This window comes from Neophocaena asiaeorientalis, unplaced genomic scaffold (assembly GCF_003031525.2).
Source record: "Neophocaena asiaeorientalis asiaeorientalis breed wild unplaced genomic scaffold, Neophocaena_asiaeorientalis_V1.1 scaffold30, whole genome shotgun sequence".
Lineage (NCBI taxonomy): Eukaryota > Metazoa > Chordata > Mammalia > Artiodactyla > Phocoenidae > Neophocaena > Neophocaena asiaeorientalis.
Window position 1 is genome coordinate 12,915,377 of NW_020174923.1, and position 18,439 is coordinate 12,933,815.

The 18,439-nt window shown below is 50.1% G+C and overlaps 1 protein-coding gene across 6 annotated transcripts in view; it reads right to left on the bottom strand.

Moving 5' to 3' along the window:
- QTGAL (queuosine-tRNA galactosyltransferase) overlaps positions 1 to 18,439 on the bottom strand; it is a 109,855-nt gene that overhangs the window by 49,397 nt on the left and 42,019 nt on the right. For 5 of the 6 annotated variants that reach the window (XR_003005412.1, XM_024760766.1, XM_024760765.1 and 2 more), the window contains exons 4-5: positions 17,281 to 17,346; positions 7,315 to 7,410 (exon numbers count right to left, since the gene is read on the bottom strand). Coding sequence is in view for 5 of the 6 variants with exons in the window: in XM_024760766.1 (XP_024616534.1) it covers positions 7,315 to 7,410; positions 17,281 to 17,346 (162 nt within the window). In the remaining variant the exon portion in view is untranslated. The remainder of the gene's footprint in view (positions 1 to 7,314; positions 7,411 to 17,280; positions 17,347 to 18,439) is intronic. The other variant, XM_024760767.1, reaches the window with a different exon arrangement.

Genomic DNA, 18,439 nt, shown 5'->3' on the forward strand with positions numbered 1-18,439 from the left:
ACTTCTGGAGCCCTGAAATGTTTCAGCTTTTAAAAAAGTTATCCTTTTTCTGTTTTTTAAAGAAAATGTATGTGGAATGGCAAGTACAGAGGAGATGGTCAGGGGCTGCTCTTGTTAGGGGAGGGGTGACCAGAGTAAAGGGTGGCTTGGTCCCCTCCGTGGACAACTAGAACATCAAACACACACACGAGTGTCCTTCAGCCGGGCCGGACATGACCCTCTCAGTACCCAGGGCAAGCCCAGTGGCCTCGGGAGATGGAGACAAGGGGACGAAGGACACAGTCGGGAAGTCAGGGCCGTCAGGATGTCGCAGGTACTGGATTAGAATAAAAACATGAGCGTCTGGTATTTCCCGCTGCTGCACTTCTCTGTCTTCTCATTTTGAGAGGTTATCTGCCCAGAACTTCCTCTGTCTCAACTGATGTGAGCTTCAATCTCTCTGCTCTTCTTGGGGCCTTTCTGCTCCTTTGCTGTTGCGGCTTCATTCAAGCACCAGAAGCTGGTTGAGTGCGGTTGCCCCTGTCACATCCCATTGTACACAAAGGCCTCTCCATTGTTTTCCTTGCTCCCTAATTGAGTGTTTCTATAATTGAAGGAAAAGGAGGCCTGTGCTCCTTGTGTGTAAAGCACTTATTCTATCTCCCCACTCCTTCATGGGCTGCTTCTGGCCTCCCTCCCAGGTTGGAGACCTGCTTCCTAGATCTCATATCTTCCTCCTCTTCAATTTGCTTCTTAATTTGATGGAATGTCTTCCAGTAAATTTCTGAGAAAGCTTTTGTAAGAGACAAATATTTTGACTCCCTATATGAAAAAGTCCTTGTTATATTTTCACACGATTGACAATTTCGTTAGGCATAGAATTCAACATTCAAAACCATTTCTGTGAGAACTTTGAAACTTGTGTCCCAGTGTCTTACAGGTTCCACTGCAATTGCTGAGAAATCCAAGACCACATTTGTTCCTGCTATTCTCCTCTCTGAACTGCCCAAGGGCTTTAAATCCTGGGCAGGGTCTTCTCTCGTACCCTGGGCAAGATACCCAAGGGCCCTTTCCATCTGGCAGCCCACATCTTTGGTTCTAGCAAATTTTTCCAAATTATTCTTAGCTAATTTACTCTCCTCCACGTAAGAAGAAATCTCACTATGCTGGACTGTGCTGTGTCAAATCAGCAAGAGCTGGGCACCAGTTTCTCAGGGGCCCCTTCTCAGTGTGAATCCAGGTTAGAGCTAGACCCGAGCGGAACCTGCCTCAGGTTGGGCAACAGAATGAAGGAGGACCACTGTCCCAGAAAGTCATGGTGGTCAGGTAGGGGTGACGGGGGTGACACAGGCAAGGTCCCCGCCCAGAGGCCAGCATTCATGAAATGTGGGTGGATCTTCATGTTCTTTGGGGACAGAAGCTCTTGTTCTCAGGACGCTTCTGGACCCCACTCTACGCACCTGTTCACCTGTATTCTTCATCATATCCACGACAGTAAACTCTAAACATACGTGAATGTTCCTCCGAGTTCTGTGAATGGCTCAAGCAAATTAATTGACAGAGGAGGGGGTCGTGGGAACCCTGATTTATAGCCAGTCAAGTGGAAGCACAGGTGACGACCTGGACTTGTGATTGGGCTGAAGTGAGGCAGTCTTGTAGGACTGAGCCCTTAATCTGTGGGATCTGACGCTGTCTCCAGGCACATGGAGTCAGAACTGAGTTTTTTAGGACACCCGGTCAGTGCCTGCTCAGAACTGAAGAACTGCTCAGTATTTGAAAAGGCAAAGGAACTAGAATAGCAAAAATAACTTTGAAAAAGAAGAATGAAGTTGGAGGAACCACATTAACTGATTTCAAACTTCCTCCACAGCTACAGTGACCAGGAGAGTGTAGCCACGGAGTGACACACAGATCAATGCAACAGAATGGCCCAGAAACACACCCACACGAGCACGGCTGACTGATTTTTGACAAAGGCCAAAAGCAATAAAGGAAGGTAGTATTCTCACCAAAAATGGTGTGAAAACACTTGGACATTTGTAAGCAAAAGAAAGGAAGAAAGAAAGAAAAAGAGCCTTGATCCAAACCTCGCTCCTTACGCAAAAATCAACTTAAAATGAATCATAGCTCTAAATGTAAAACGTAAAACTATAAAACTTTAGGAGAAAATCTTTGTGACCTATAGTTACATAAAGCATCCTTAGACATTGATACCCAAAGCACAATCTATTTAAAAAATAGATGAGTTGGACGTCACCAAAATTAAAAACTTTGGTTCTGTGAAAGACTCTTGTTAAGTAGATGAAAGAAAAGCCATAGATAAGGAGAAAAGACTTGCAAACACACCTAACAAGGGACTTCTGTCCAAAAGGAAACTCAAACTCGATAGCAAGAAAACAAACAATCCAATAAGAAAATGGGCAAAAGATCAGAACAGACGCTTAGTGGATGGTGCATAAGCACATAAGAAACTGCCGTTAAGAAAATGCAAGGCAGAGCAGTGATGAGACACCACGGAATGACTGGCATGAAAAATCTGACACCACCAAGTGCCAAGAGGGGAAATGGCGCGGCCACTCCGGGAGCCTTGCGTGGACTTCAACTTGAACACAGATGCACAGTCCCAAACCCGGTGCTCACAGGAAGTGAAGCCTGTCCATCAGGGTCTCAGCGGCCCTACTTGTCACAGCCCCACAATGACGGGCGCATCCCTGCAACTGGACTCTCTCGGCAACAGGAGGAACAAACTATCATCTCAAGGGCACAATGCGGAATGAAAAAGGCGTGGTTCCACTGACATAACTGCCTCAAACGACAAAACTCCAGCGAAGGGGACAGAGAAGTTGTTGCCAGGGGCAGGGGCAGGGGCAGGACAAAGTGTGACTAGCAAGCAGTTTCTTTGGGGTGCAGGATAGTCCCAATATCCTGACTGTGGCAGGGGCTGTGCTGATGCAGACGCGTGATGAAATTCCACAAACCCCCCACCCCTCCCCAACAAGAACGTGTGAACTCCGAGCAGGGTTGTACCAGTGTGCATCTTCTGGTTTGAACGTCATACTGTGGCTATGTTACGAATGGGGGGCTGGGTGAAGGGCACAAAGGAACTCTACTGTTTTTGCAACTTCTATGTGAGTCTGGAGTTATTTCAAAATACACAATTTTTAATTGGTTAGGCTTTGTAAAATGACTCTACGATCCGGTGGGGAGGCAGTTTCTCTGTGCAGGTACCAAGAGCCTGGCCTCCAGATTAGAGGCAGGAATAACATTCTCAAAGAGTTTCATCAAAAATATTCAGGCACGTGTTAAAAATGCACATTTCCAGAGCCACTAAATCAGAAACTCTATGGGAGTAGATGAGGGATCTGCATTGTTTTCAAGTTTTTGAGCTATTTTATGATCAAACAAGTTTGGGGAGTGCTGGTTTAGGTAAAGAGTCTGTACTTACAGAGGTAAACTTTAATTATCTAGAAATTTTGCTAGTCTAGAGTCCTTGGATACTGGATAAAGTGAGAGTTTGTGCATTAGTGCTGGCAGGTGGGTTGTACATTTTTCCCATTTACGTTCATGCCAAGCTGTTCAGACGCTGCGGGCAGATGAAAGCTGGGTGACACCCTCCCTGTGGAATGCACGGGGCCACGAAGGAGAGGCTGTACAGGAAGGGGGGCTGTTCTCTTCGCTGCAGCCCTGTCCACATACCACTGTGTCCTGTGGGCCCAGGGGCAGGGGACACAGACCAGGGGGGACCACCAGGGGCTGTGGAGGAGCCAAAGTGGGTGCCCAAACTCTATGGGCCGAATTGTGTCCCCCAAAGCCCACTGCAGCGCTAACCCCCCAGGTGACTGCATTTGGAGATGAAGCCTTTAAAGAGGTTTTAAGGTTAAATGAGGTCATGGGTGGAGCCATGATCCACGAGTCACCGGGAGTGAGCCATAGAGGAAAGGCCCTGTGACGACTCGGGGTGGAGACGACCGTCTACTCGCCCAAGAGAGAGGCCTCAGGAGGAACCACCTGCTGGCACCTTGATCTAGAACTTCCAGCCCCCAGACTGCGAGAAGTAGCTGTCTATTGCATTTGTTATGGCAGCCTGAGCAGGCTAAGACACCAAGGAAGCACAGATCCTGGAGAGAGGTGCAAGGGCAGCTGGGAGCAGGCGTGGAGGACAAGGACCAGGTGGGCCTGGGCTGAAGGGGGCGCCTCACCCACTCCTGCTGTCTTCCTTCCGCTGTGAACCTGAGCACATACTCCAGGGAGCCAGGGCTGGGCTCATTGGCCTCGGTAAGGACCCAGCCACCCATGCAGGCTGCCAGGGCCCCCAACCCCTCCTTGGAGCTGCCAGGATCCCCCAAGGGCAGCCTCTGAGGCAGGGGTGGGGTCTGGCCTTGCCTCCCCTTGCCCCCCATCCCCATCCAAGAGATTCAGCTCCCTTGGGAACAGCCCCTCGCTGAAGGTGTAAAGTGGGCACTGCCTAAAACAGGTGCATTTTCAGGCTGGCACAGGCTCCAGGCCATTTGTCCAGACAACTTTCCACCTCTTGGTTTATTTGGAATTAGCAGAGTGTTAATTTTATAGTACTCTGATTCAACGTTGTGCATGGTGGGTATCTAATCATACATTCAAGTAGACACACAAATATCAAACCAAATTACGCTGTTCTCCACCTCACACATGTGACTCAATTTAGACTATGAACAAAGACGCCACAGAGTGCTGGTGATTTCTGGGACTGTAACAGTTGAGGAATGGCTTAAGTAAGAGATATCTTCTTTCACTTTATTTTGAGAAACTTTATACTTTAATTTCCCCTGACTTGCTAAAGAAAAACACTGTTTAGGAAGCCCCTACCTTAATTATTTCTATGATGCTTAACAGAAAACAGTTAAGTCTGCCCTCGGCTCAGAACTTGTATTTCTGGCTGAGAATGTGCTGCATGTAAATTATACCCTCAGTGTTCAGTCACACAGTTTCTGTGTGACTCACGTTCTCCCAGAAAATCCAGCACATGGCAGAAGCCAGCTCAGCAGTTTCTCTCACGCAGCCACCTCTACACTTACTCACAGACCCTCTAATACTTGGGACTGAGGTGAGCGTTTCCAGAGCCCCCTTGCAGGTGCAGAGCTGTGCATCTGAGGGGGACCCAGGGCTGACCGCAGGCCAGAGGATTCACACTCAGTGGGACATTTTAATTTCCCAGTTAGGATATGAAAGCTCTTACTAGCTCTTCACTGAGGCGGCTATGATTCTTTGTTCTGAAACCATCAGTGCATGTCCTGGGAGGGCATCTGTAAACAGGTGGTACATCCCAGAGCCGTGACCCGCGGCTTGGACCTGCTCCACAGAGGGAAGGACCAGGAGAGGGATGGCGACAGGAGTCACAGACCCAGTGCTTATTCTCCATGCGCCAATGATGGTTCGCACACTCATATCCAAATGCCAACTGAGATGCAAGCGGTACCCAGAGCTTGTGTACCCAGAGCCCTCGGCCCTCTTCCCAACTCGGGATGCTAAGGTCGAAGGCTTCTCCTTCAGGTACCTTCACAACCTGGAGAGAAGACTCCTTTCTGCTCAGAGGCCTGAAGCTGTTGTGGACTCACAGCTCCACCAGCTCGTATGCCCCGCCGCGCAGAAGGACACCCTCCCGACAGCTCTGCAGCAACCAGACGCTCAGTGGCTGTCGGTGATCCAGGGCCGCTTGGTGCAGACGGGACAGAGCTGCAACCATCCCGCATGACTGTCAACATCAACCCGTGAGCTCCCGCACCAACAGCAGAGACCCTGCCAGCTCCGAGGAGGCCACGTGGGCCACATACACCGGCCCTTCTCCTTTCCTCATGGCTGGGGGAGCAGCAGTGACTGAGCCTCCCCAGTGCCCTCACTGCCCTCACTCGTTACTAGTGCCCCTATTATTATTACCTGTTATTAGTGCACCACCTGTAGCTATTAGGCCATTACTGGAATATTCATCTCAAAATGGGAAAAGTAAATCCAAATGCAAAAGTGCTTTTTCTGTGTGTGGACCAGCCTGAACGGCATAGAACTTAAAAGCTGGTGAAGTCATTTTGATAACAGAAGCAACTGGCAAACCCAACACTGAAGAGGAAAGGGTAAATAATCTTGGATTATCCAAAGAAGCACGTGAAACAGCCCCACAAGAGGGAACTCTCAGGGTTTCTTCTGAGTCACTTTGAGTTCAGTGTACAGAACACCTGATGCCATAATCACAAGCAGCTCTAATTTCAGAAGCTGATTATCATTATAAATCATTCCATTATACCAAGATTTCAGTTTTCAAAATTCAGAGTTTAGAAAAAAGCACTTCATTATATGGCAGGATCACAGGAAATCGCAACGTGGGACAGACCCCAGCACCTCACTGAGGGGAGAATGTTTCCAGGCCTTCTAGAGCTACTTCCTGGTGGGCTTTGGGGGGCTGCTCCCCACTCCTCCCCCTCTGGCTGGGGCCCCCACCCTGAGGAGCACATTTCGCCGGTCTTGGGTGGGGAGGGGGGGCGGGCAGGGTGAGTCCTGGGAACAGCTCGTCCAGCAGGAGGAAGAGTCTGGAGCATCTGCCGTCGGTGGGGCACCAGGGCTGGGCCAAGAGGCAAATGCAGCAGGCCTGGGCCCACCCCCAAGAGCCGGGGCTGTTTTAAGTCTCTGTTTGGGGTGATTTGCTATGGAGCATTAAGCGGCTGCTGGCACGCTGAGGCAGTGGCTGGTTTTCAAAGGTGGATGAACAGAGGATCTTTGGTTCTTGTCCTCACTCAACACCTCATCAACACACGGTCGTGGACCCACCCGAAGTCCCGTGGATTTCGGGACCCCACAGCTGAGACCAAGAACCTCTTCCTGGCCTCCTCCCCCAGGCCGTGGCCCCGCTCCTGGTGGCTTCTAGTCTGATTTCAGCCCACGCCCTCTTCTAGCTCCGAGGGCTCCTGATGTCTGCTGACCAGCTCCACCCAGACGGTGCATCTCAGCTCATTCCCCCAGACCCGGCCCCCCTCCAGCTGCCCTGCTCGGGGACGGCCCTGCCCCACCAGACACTCAGGCCTTTCCTGGACACCTCACCCCTGCAGCAGCTCAGTGCTGCCCGAGCCCTGGCCTCCTGCCCTCTGGATCCGTCCGCCTCAGCCTACGCGCCTGGCCTACGGGTGCCCTGCACACCTGCCCTCTGGCTCCGGCTTCGCCCCAGGCCGGGCTCCTCTGAAACGCTGTCCCCCTTCTCCAGGGAGCGCCTACCTGGACTGTGCCTTGCGCCCAGGAGGCAGGCAGACACAGGTGCTAAGAGCATGAAAAGCCCCTCTCGGGGAGGCCAGGGCCAACTGCAGACGGCAGGCGTACCTGGGTGAGCAGCTGGTCGGGCGCCAGATGGTTGATCCACCGCGTGTATCGCTCAGTGGAGTTGGGGGGCTCCCTCCTCACTTGGCAACCGATAATCTGTGAAACAATAACAGATAGGACTTAAAATAAATCCACTGCAGCCATTGGAACAGCCCCGTTTCTCAATAACTTTCTCCTTCCAGCCTCTAAATAAACAAGAGTCGCAGCCCTAAGAGCTCACTTCCCTGGCCGCCTCCCTCTGTCTAGGCTGCCACAGCAGCCCCCCACCCCATGACGCCACCAGACGGGCACACCCCATCCCAGGAAGAATCTGCGTTAGCTGCCCTCTAAATCCTCTTCCGTACCCTGCATCACCACCTCCTTCCACCCTTGGTCCTGGAACCCGGCCCTGCCTCCTCCTGGCCATGGACACGATCCCCTCTCCGCATACCCAGCTCTGCACGCTGACTCCCGGCAGCCCTGTCCTGCTGTCTGACAGTGCCCCAGCACCTAGGAAAGCCCCCCTGCACATTCTGCTGGGGTATCTGCTTGCAGCGCGTTTACACATCTCTAAGACTGCTCAGAGGTAAAAAGGTCCAGCCCTTTGGTCGGTGAGGCAGGTTTGGAGAGAGGCTGGTTCCTGCCGCAGATATCAGGGGTCCTGATGCTCAGACACCAGCAGCCCCAGGGCTCAGAGGCAGGGAACGGGCTGGTTTCTGAGGGAGGGACCCCTCGCAGCAGCAGGAGGGGGCCTTTCTCCTCCTTTCTGGCTTGGGGAGGGCAGCTGGGGTGCCCGTGGCAGCAGAAAGCCTGCCCCTTGGTGAGGGTCCTGTAAGGCTCTCAGAGGCTGGCTGGCCTCGGGGAAATGACACTAACCTCTTATCCCCTGGCTGTGCCTTCTCCACCTCCCTGACCGCCAAGGAACACGGTGAGGAAGGTCAGAGTGGTCGGCAAACCTATATCACTGCCCAAGTGACCTTACTGAGAAACTATCAAAAGTCACCCCACAATATTTGAGTTTCTTAAATCTTGCTCTAATATACACAGCACTACACATGCTGATTAATTTATATTAATGCAGTTATGCTACTGAAGAGTTGTGAGGTTTTTGCTTGAATTTTGTTGTGTGCTTGTTTTTTTGTTTGTTTTGTTTTTAGTGATTCAGTTATACATGTATCCACTCTTTTTTAGATTCTTTTCCCATATAGGTTATTACAGAATATTGAGTAGAGTTCCCTGTGCTATACAATAGGTCCTTTTTTGTTGTGTTTTTTTTAATTAAGCTTTTTTTTTTTTTGAGAAATGGTAGATTCACATGTAGTGTTAACAAATAATACACAGAGATCCCATGTAGCCTTTACACCGTTTCCTCTAATGGTAACATCTTGAAACGCCAACATGTGGCCTCCACTGGGCTAAGGGACCCTGGGCGTTTCCACGGCCACAGGGACCCCTCGTGGTGCCTTTATAGCTGCGCCTCCCCCCCACACCCAGCTCACAGCCGTGAACCTGCTACTGCAGTGCTGTAATTCTGTCTTTTCAAGAACATCGCATAAATGCAATCACACTGTGTGTTGCCTTTCAAGATTGGCTTTTTTCACTCGGTGATTCCCTGGAGATTTGTTCCTTTTTTGGCTGAAAAATACTCCACAGCTCAACCCTCTACAGGACACCTGGGCTGTTTCCAGTTTGAAGCTATTATTACTAGTCTGCTGCAAACACTCACACAGGGGTTTTTGTGTGAATGTTAAGTCTTCGTTTCTCTGGGATAAACACCCAGGAGCGTGACTGTGGGTCGTATGGTAGTTTCATGTTTAATTTTTAAAGAAACTGCTGTTTTCCCGAGCAGCTGCACCACTTCCATCCCCACGGCAGCGTGTGTGACCAGTCTCCCTGCATCCTTGCCATGTGTTTTATTCTGGCTTTTCCGACAGGTGTGTGTGGTACCTTGTTGTGGTTGTAATATGCACCCCTGGTGGCTCAAAAGGCTGAATCTCCTTCCAGGGACTAATTTCTCATCTGCCTGACTTTCCAGGGAAGCGTCTTTCATCCATTTCTTGATTGGGATAAAACACACTTGGCCATAAGTCTGTATTCTTTTTACATACTGCTGAATTCTATGTGTGAACTTTGCATATATTTCTCCTAAAAACACATACAAAATTCAGCTGTAAGTTAGAACAGCCCTTGAATGATCACCTTGCCCAGTTGCGAGGTACCACACCTGATCTGACCAAAGCGTATTTTTTTGAAACTGTCTATTCCATCTGTTTTCTGGCCTTGTTGACACTGTCTTGCATTCGATTGCTGAACAGGAAAGATTTTGAGTCAAAAAACAAAAATGTGGATCAAAGCTGTGAGGTAGAAATCCTGTTTCAAAAGTATTCCCAAACATGAAGATGAAGAGGCTTAACTTCTACACAAACACCCAGGCCCCGGCCTCATGACTGCTGCGCCATGAACAGCTGCTGGGGGCGGCAGACCAGCAGAGTGCAGCCCAGTCCAGCCCGTGCCGAAAGCCACACTTCCAGCCAGACCGTGAGGGGCGGCAGACGTGGTCTTTCTGGGACATGAGCTGACTTGTGCTATTTCCACGGTGAGTGCCTGAGCCCCTTCCCCAAACCTCCTCTTCCATTCTCTGCCTCTGATGAAGGGTGAACCACGCTGGGTGGGGTCTCACATGGAGGAGGAGGATTAGGTGAACACGAAATGAAGCTGGAGCTTTGGGGGCTGGCTGTTCTTTGAGGCTTTAAACGCTGTGAGTGCTGGTCTACAAAGAACCAAAGTGAGGATATTTTGTTTGCCTTAACATGTTTTAAAAGAATGCTGGCCTGGACCACAGGGAAGACAAAGGCAAACCATAAAAAGAGGCACCTGCAGTGGGATGCCGAGCTCCTCTCCCGTGCTGTCTGCCCTGCCCTCACGCCAGACCACTGTGGACACCAGGCCAGCACGGTACCTTGTACACAGTCGGTGCTCAATAGACACAGGCTGAATGAACCCCAAGAGTGGGAGACTGAAAAAATTCTTGAAGAAATAATGGTCAAAAATTTTCCAAATTTGATGTAGGCTATAAAACCACATATCCCAGAACTTCAACAAAGCCCCAGCAGAACCAACCTTTAAAAAAAAAAACAATTCATGCTTGTACATAATAATCAAATTGCTGAAAACCAGTATTAAACAGAAGATCTTAAAAGGAGTCAGAGAAAAACACCTATTACACACAGAGAACCGGATATAAGGATGACAGCAGACTTCTCCACAGAAGCAATGGAGACCAGACAACGGAGAGACATCTTTAAAGAAAGAATGACTTCAACCTAGAATTCATTAGCCAACTACTATAATTTTCAAAAATTAAAGCAAAAGAAATACTTTTTCAGAAAAACAAAAGCCAAAATTATTCATCACAAGAAGACTTAAATTACAAAAAAAGATGAAGGAAGCTCTCTGGGGAGAAGGAAACAACCTGATCTATACCAAGGAATGGCAAGTGGCAATGACGGTAAACAGATGTGTAAAAGCAGAAGACATTTTTCCATGTGCAACTTCTTTATAAGATAATTGACTTTGGTAAAAATAAAAGCAAACACTGTGGAGTTTACAGCATAAACTGTGTGACAGGATGTGATTTTGTAATCTTCTTACGCTCCATGTGAGATGGTGCCATTTAAGTGCCATTTATTTATTAATAAAAGGGCCATTTATTTAAAGTAGCGTGTGAGGGGTAAGATGCAGACCCTAGGCCAACCACTGAAAAATAATGAAACAAAGAGGGATAGCTGATAAAGCAATAGTACAGATAAAATGGAATCATAAAACAAAACAAAACGAAAAGGTAGGAAAGAGGAAACCAGGAAGAAAGAGGCTTGAGGTAAAACCCAAGCCGGGACATGAAAACCAATTACATGCAATGCAGAAGGAACAAAGTAATAAAAAGCAAAAGTCAATAAAATAGAAAAGACAACAGAGAAAACCAGCGGGGCAGGGAAGGGACAAGAGTGTGGCCGTGTTAGGAGGTCTGCCATTCCGGGGTGGCTTGGCTTGGACGTTGCTGGGATCGGCACCCATTTGCAAGATCTTATTCAGAAACTGGATTTTTTAAACTTCACTAACCTCAGTTCTTAATGGAAATGAGAACTGTTACCGCACACCCACACAGCAAACTCAAGTAGGGAAGTTATAAAATGAACCTGGGACCCGGCAACACAAATTCTGAGAGGAGGGCAGCCCACCCTCCCCACCCACCATCCTCATGGTGTTGCTAGAGGGTTCCTCTAAGCAGGGCTTTCAGAACCATGGTCTGAAGATGAAAAAAAAAAAAGGTGGGGGGAAGAGAAATGTAAGCCTATAATTTTATCAATTAGCTATACTTATGAAATTAGTTCCTAATTTATATTTATGCATAAAGATTACTAAAATATAAATTAAAATTAGATTTCATTAACAACCCCTATTTGTCTTATGGACCCAATCCTTAAAATACTTCAAGTGGATACATTTAGGAATGGAAGCAATGTTTTAATATTTTAAGTTAGATTAACGATTTTCCTTATTTCATACTCCCAAATGCTTCTTGTCATCAAAAATCTTTTCGAAAAAATGACTTTACTTATCGATCAACTTCTACTTACCTGGACAACAATTGCCACTAGGAAATAGGGCCATTCAAACACCTGCTAGTTCCTGAGAGGCTCACCTTACTTACTTACTCGTCTGGAACGGTACATGTCAGATGTGGCTGGGGTGTGTGGAGGCCACACTCCACAAAACCTAAATGCACAGATTGTTTTTCATGTGTGGTGGTCACATCAACGTGGGGCAGATGTGGAGGAACACAAGCTCTGTCGCTGTGATTTTTTTTTTTTTTTTTTTGCGGTACGCGGGCCTCTCACTGTTGTGGCCTCTCCCGTTGCAGAGCACAGGCTCCGGACGCACAGGCTCAGTGGCCATGGCTCACGGGCCTAGCCGCTCCGCGGCACGTGGGATCCTCCTGGGCCGGGGCACGAACCCGCATCCCCTGCATCGGCAGGCAGACTCTCAACCACTGCGCCACCAGGGAAGCCCTGTGGTTTTTAACCTGAGAGACTACTCCAGACGGTAGGACATGAGCTGCCCTCATCAGCTCATATCTCCCAGGCATCCTGCTCCAGCACGTTACTCTGGACCGGTTCCGTCTTCAGCAGGGCCCTTGCAGCCTCCCCGCAGCCCCCGTTCACCCTCTCCTCCTCCTGCCTCACGCCCACCTTCCAAATACCAAGCATTCCCAGAGACCCATGCCTGGCCGGCAGCACGTCCCACCCCCCAGGCTCTATAGGGCACCGTGGGCCAGGGGCCTCCCCAGCCGATCTCTTGCGCTATGAGGCAGAGTTGGACCACAGGGCCCAGCACCAGGTTCCGTCCTGAGTGACTGAGCAAGGCCCCCATCGGCGCCCCACTTCTCCCAGCCTCCGCTGGGCACATAGACGGTGCTCGCTCCAAGGTGCGGTGAGGACGGAGCTGGAAGTGGCGCAGCGTCCACCGGGCTTTAGATGCTGACAGCAGACCCACCCGCCTCCAAACCTCGTGCCAGCGTAAGCCCCTCATCGGCGCCTCAAACAGCTGTGCCCTCTCTGCAGCGCCTGTGCCACTCCCAGGGCACACGCTCAGCCTGACCAATTCGGTGCCGCTCAGTGGACAGAGGCGCAGCAGCGACACTCAGGGCGGGAGGAGGCTGCGCTGAGCGGAGATGAGGTGATGGCCCTGGCGCCACCTGCAGGCAGAAACGGGTCCACAGCTCCCGCTTCCCGCTTTGCGTTCCCACCAGGCATGGTGGGCACGAGCCTGTCGCCGACTCCGAGCCAGGCCAGGTCACTGAGGACCCCTCCCGAGCCCCCTGGAGACTCACATCGGGGACATAAGGAAGTCCTGCCATCGGCCTGTCCTGAGGCCACGGGGAAGGACCCACCCACGTGTGCTGGAAAAGCTCTGGGGTGCCCTGTACCTCCGCAAGGCGCTCCCCGCCTCCTTCCCACCGTCATCCTCAACACCTCCATACTCCTGAGAATGCAGAGCTTCTCACCTCCACCCGTGCGCAGGTGAACCCCCAGGGAGGGAGGGGCCCAGACCAAACACAGCAGCTTCCCTGACCCCACCCAACTCCTGTCTCAGAGCGGATCCTTGCTCCAAAATGCTCAATAAGTGGGTGGAGAAATTCTACACCGGTGACGCCTGACACGTAACATCTCAGAAGTTCTGCAGAGAATATGCAGCGGCACAATTTATGGAAGTTGCCACCCTCATAATTAAATGGCTTTCTTGTAAATGGCCTTAACGAAGTAATGACCAAGGACAAACATATACTTAGCATTCATTTCATTCTTTCCAAACAATGTGATATAATCAACAAAACCACCAACCAGCAACTCAAGATTTTTGTAGGTCATGACTTTTAAAAAACCCGGCACTACAGCAACAACCCTTCTAAAGCTGATTTTGTTCTGGTGCAACAGGACTGTTCGGAACCCCTGGTCTCGCTGCAAACCTGTGATGCCGGAGGCGGCACAGGTGCTCCAGCGCTGGGAGCAGAGTATCAAGTGCACTTAATACAGGTTAGCAAGAAAAGCTGTAACCTAGAACTTTATAAAGGCACAAGCCAATGTGTTTTAATTAAGATTAACTGACACTGTCTACATTTTTTCCAAAGTCCTTATATATCCCTAGATTTCGAGGTCTTTGAACTTACACATGGAGAACCACCAAAAGTAACTTCACATGTGAACCAATCACACACAAAAAAAGGGGGCGGGGGTGGACAATGTATCTGAAAGTATCTCACTCTCTATAATATATACACTTGTTACAAAATTCTTCAGACAAAATTCTTTTTTCAATGTAGAATATATTCTAAGTGCTTGGAAACTGTGAAAATCAGCCCTGACCATTTCCAGATCTGGGCCAGTTCTCAGACTCAGACCCACCACCTGAAGGAGAGGCCCCACCCACGAGGATGGACCTGTGACGGCAGGGGAGGTGCACCGAAGATGCAGGATCTAAGGCCGGGAGGGGACACTGATCATGTGAGGCGGCTGGACACAGAGCCCAGGTGACACCAGACCCATCACGCCCACTGGAGTAAGGGTCCACAAGCCAGGTAATAAACTGGGCTCATGGGCACACAGGTCCCACCAGTGACCACTTCCAGGTTCCTGAACGTGTAACCAGAAAGCACAGGCTTAGCACCCAGCTGAGCCTCACACGGGTTCCCTGGGGTGTGATTAGGGGCTAGTGTAAGACAAGGGGCAGGTGGAGGCCATCCCAGCCTCAAGTGTAAATCGAACACAATATCACATCCTGGGGAAAAAGCAGACACTGGGCTACCTTGGAGGCTTGAAGGAAGGGGGTGCTGGCCCCCACACACCCCTGCAGAAGCAGACGTCCCGCGCACATGCTGCATCGGCGAGTCAGCACTGGGACCCTTTCTGCTGTCTTCACATTGCTCAGTGGTCTGCACGCTGGACATTTTTGTCGTGCTGGCCACCGTGTTGAGGACATCCTGTGGCACCTGATGAGCAAGACTTTTGGTTCCAGAGGTCTGGGCACCGCAACACTACCTCTGAGGTGAGGGACCATGAAGAGAGAGGCACAGGACTTGGCCGGTCTCCTTGGGCCACTTGGGGTCCTGTTCACCCTTGACCATAGTTAAGAGTGGGGTCCGAAGAAGCACGGGACTGCCATCTGGCCCTGAGGCTGCAGAGTCCTGGAGGAAGCTGGTGGCAGTCGACGATGTGGAGACCTGCAGCCCCAGCGGGGCCGTCACAGCACAGATCCCAGGACCCTGTGGCATGGAGCTGGGGGCCATTCAAGGTGGCGTGGCCAGGGCACCACGTGGCCACACTGCCCACCAGGAGCTGGGTACTGTCAGACCACCAAGGCATGAGCTTGAGTGGCCTCACGGCCATGAAGACCACTCCACGGGTCACCCACCCATGGCTCTGACCTCTCCTTCAGCTGCACCCAGGGCCTCACGGGGCTGGTCCCCAGGACCCAGTGACAGAGCAGGTTCACAGGCAGGCTGGCGTGGTGAACTGGCACAATGCCAAAAGGGACTGATACTGCAGCCCAGCCCCATTCAGGGCAAGGACACACACAAGCCCCCAGGCCCTGGTGAGTGAGCAGGGGAGTCTGCTGGGAGGAGCAGACCTGTGAGACGCTGTGGGTGGACCTGGGGGCACTGGGGGTGGGCGCTGGGGTGGGCAGTGCTGGCTTGTCGGGCCAGAGAAGAGGCTGTGGGCCCCTCCCCGAAGGCTGGTCTAGTTACTACCACTCCTGACCTTCTGGTCAAAGAACGGACTCTGGGCCCTAGGGGACCGGCCCAAGGATTCCAGCAGTCCTGGTGAGTCAGGTGACACCAGCCCCCCGCCATCAGACCCAGAGCGTGCACTGGCCCCCATGATGCTACCTCGGCGAAGGGCCACTTCTCAATAAAGAGGCGGCTGGGCACTTCTGAACCTCCCTCACATCTAGCCTCTGGAAGCTCCAGCCGGAGAGGCAGTGGAGCGGCCTCTCAAGAAGTAGCCGAAGGCCATTTTTATCTTCTTACAGGCGTATTTCAAGGACAATGTTTAAATTTAAGCAATATAAGGGCAATTACACTTCTGAGGATAAGAATCCTCAGCATCAAACTTAAGGTTGTAAAACGTCACCTAGTCCATGAAAAGACAACAACGGCCCTCAGGCAGAGTGCCTAGGTTTGTTTACATGACAGCCAAGTCCCCAGTCACTGTCAGGTGTGCAGGGGCTGGGCAGCTGGAGACACAGCATGAGGGGCTACATTTCCTAGAAGGAGAAAATCAGTGGGCTAAATTCAGAGCTCCAAAATAAGGGGCTATTGGAAGAGAAAGAATTCATCTTGGGTGAACAAACGTCCTTCAAACTCCTTGAGAAATTGTATCTGAAGGAAGTGTATATTTGAGCCTTTGTCTTAACTCAGTACACGTTTCATAGGGTCCACTCTCTGAGCCCTGAGCCCTGTGCCATGAACAGGCTCTTTCCTTCGTGAAGGCCCAGTGGCCAGGCAGTCAGACCCCAAACACAGTGCCCAGAAGCCCATGAGAAATGCAGAGTCTCAGGTCCCACCAACACCTGGGATCAGATCCCAGGGGCTCATGTGCACTGGAGATGCTTTAGTGTGTGGACATGGTTGGACATGGCACTGCAGCAGAAGTGAGCAAACCTGGAGGCTGTTCCCAGGCAATCAGACACCATGTATCTTAAGACAGTTCCAGACCTTTCTCCTTCCCACTTTCAAAACCAGTGATCACCACAATAATTCAAAGATGTTTTTACTAAAATTTCAGCATAGAGATCTGAGCAGTGGGCTCTGTGGTCAGACACCAGCTCTGGGGTTCAACCGCCTGGGCCACCCCCGACCCTGAGTCACACGGGAGCGAGGAATCCACGGGCCCGAGATGCTCCCCCAGGTCCAAGTGGCTGGGAGACGCTCCCTGAAATGGGGCTCCTGTGGGGGGAAGTGAGCTCTCACCCAGCGAATGCCAAGGAGGATGGGTCCTGGAGAGCCTGGCTCATGGGGGCCAAAGGGGAAGCCATTCGAAAGATGAGAACGTAGTCTGAGGTTATGTAGCTAATGGAATTCTTTTTTTAACTGATACATCCTACAGCTCTCAACCTGTGTTTTCATGTCCAAGGTACACAGCTTCTCAAATGCTGATAAAACCAAACTAAACTAAACCAAACCAAAAAAATACTTTGGACCCATTTGAAAGTAACCACTGCTACCCAAAACAAGAAGCACATTTTCCTTCAAAGGAAAACACCCTTGAGGGCGCAGACACACCAGGCACACATCATTCTCCAAGGGGGCAGTCTGATTACAAACTGACTCTTCCTATCCTAAGGAAGAATCTTAATCTAAAAAGCTGTAATGGCAGTTCTACCAAAAGGTGTAACAATGCAGCAGAAACATGCAGAAACATCCGTACTCACACTTGTTGGGTGTTGCACAGCGGCTGCGTGTTGCAGCCTCACCCTCTGAGGCATCATCACGTCGTCCTGCAGGAGAGAACACATTTTAAACTCCCTGGAAGCAACTCTGACAAACAAGCAAGACAGACAGCCCGACAGCAAAGCAGGCAAGAGACCAGAAAAGGCAGTTCAGATGCTTCCCAGCAGTCCATGACCCTGTCAGTCGACCGGGAAACGGGAGTACCCAGGCTGCAGTGTAGGACAGGCGGGAAATTGGACAATTCCGGCCAGAACTCACACGGCTGGCAGGGATGAGGACCTGGGGAAGAGAGTGGGGCATGTCCAGAAAGGTGGAGACTCAGATCCCTAAGACCTAATAACTTCACCACATGGGCAGAAAAAGTCTTACATGTATGTACCAGAAGAGATGTACAGAACGTTCACCACAGCATCATTCAAATCGGGGAACAGCCCGATGTTCACAGACACCAGCACAGATACATAAATTGTGCGCATTTCTACAGTCAAATACCATTCAAGTGTGAAATTAAACAACAGCTACACACAACATAAATGCATTGCACAGACATAATGCTCAGTGAAAGAGGCAAGACAAAAGAATATACATAGTATTATTCCGTTTATTTAAAACTCAAAATCAAGCAAAACTGACCGGATTATTTAAGAAACATACACTTAATACGAACTATCATAAAGAAAAGCAAGAAAATTATAATCCCAAAGTCAGAATAGTGATGACTTTGTGGGGAGGGAGTCAGGGTGTACCTCTAAGGTATTAGCAATGCAGTACTTCCTGACTGAGTCGTAGTTACACATGTATTTACCTCCTAATTAATCTTTAAAGTGTACATGTATGTTCTGTGTATTTTTCTATAGGTACGTTCCATCTCACAACTTAAAAAAGTGCTTTAAATTGATAAAAAATCAAAAAGATTTCAGTGTTTTATTTAAAGGTACAAATATGCCCACTATGTCATTGGGAGGATAAACTGAGCAATAAGATAAACTAAAAGAGCTGTATTTATATCTCTTATTTCTGCAAAATGGCCTCATGAGCATTGTGCTAATCAAACGAGCTGTGGATGAAGTAAGCTGAGAGGAAGCCTGTGGCTAATGTGAGGAGGTGGGGAGGGAGGTGCTGAAAGAGGAGGGGGGGAGG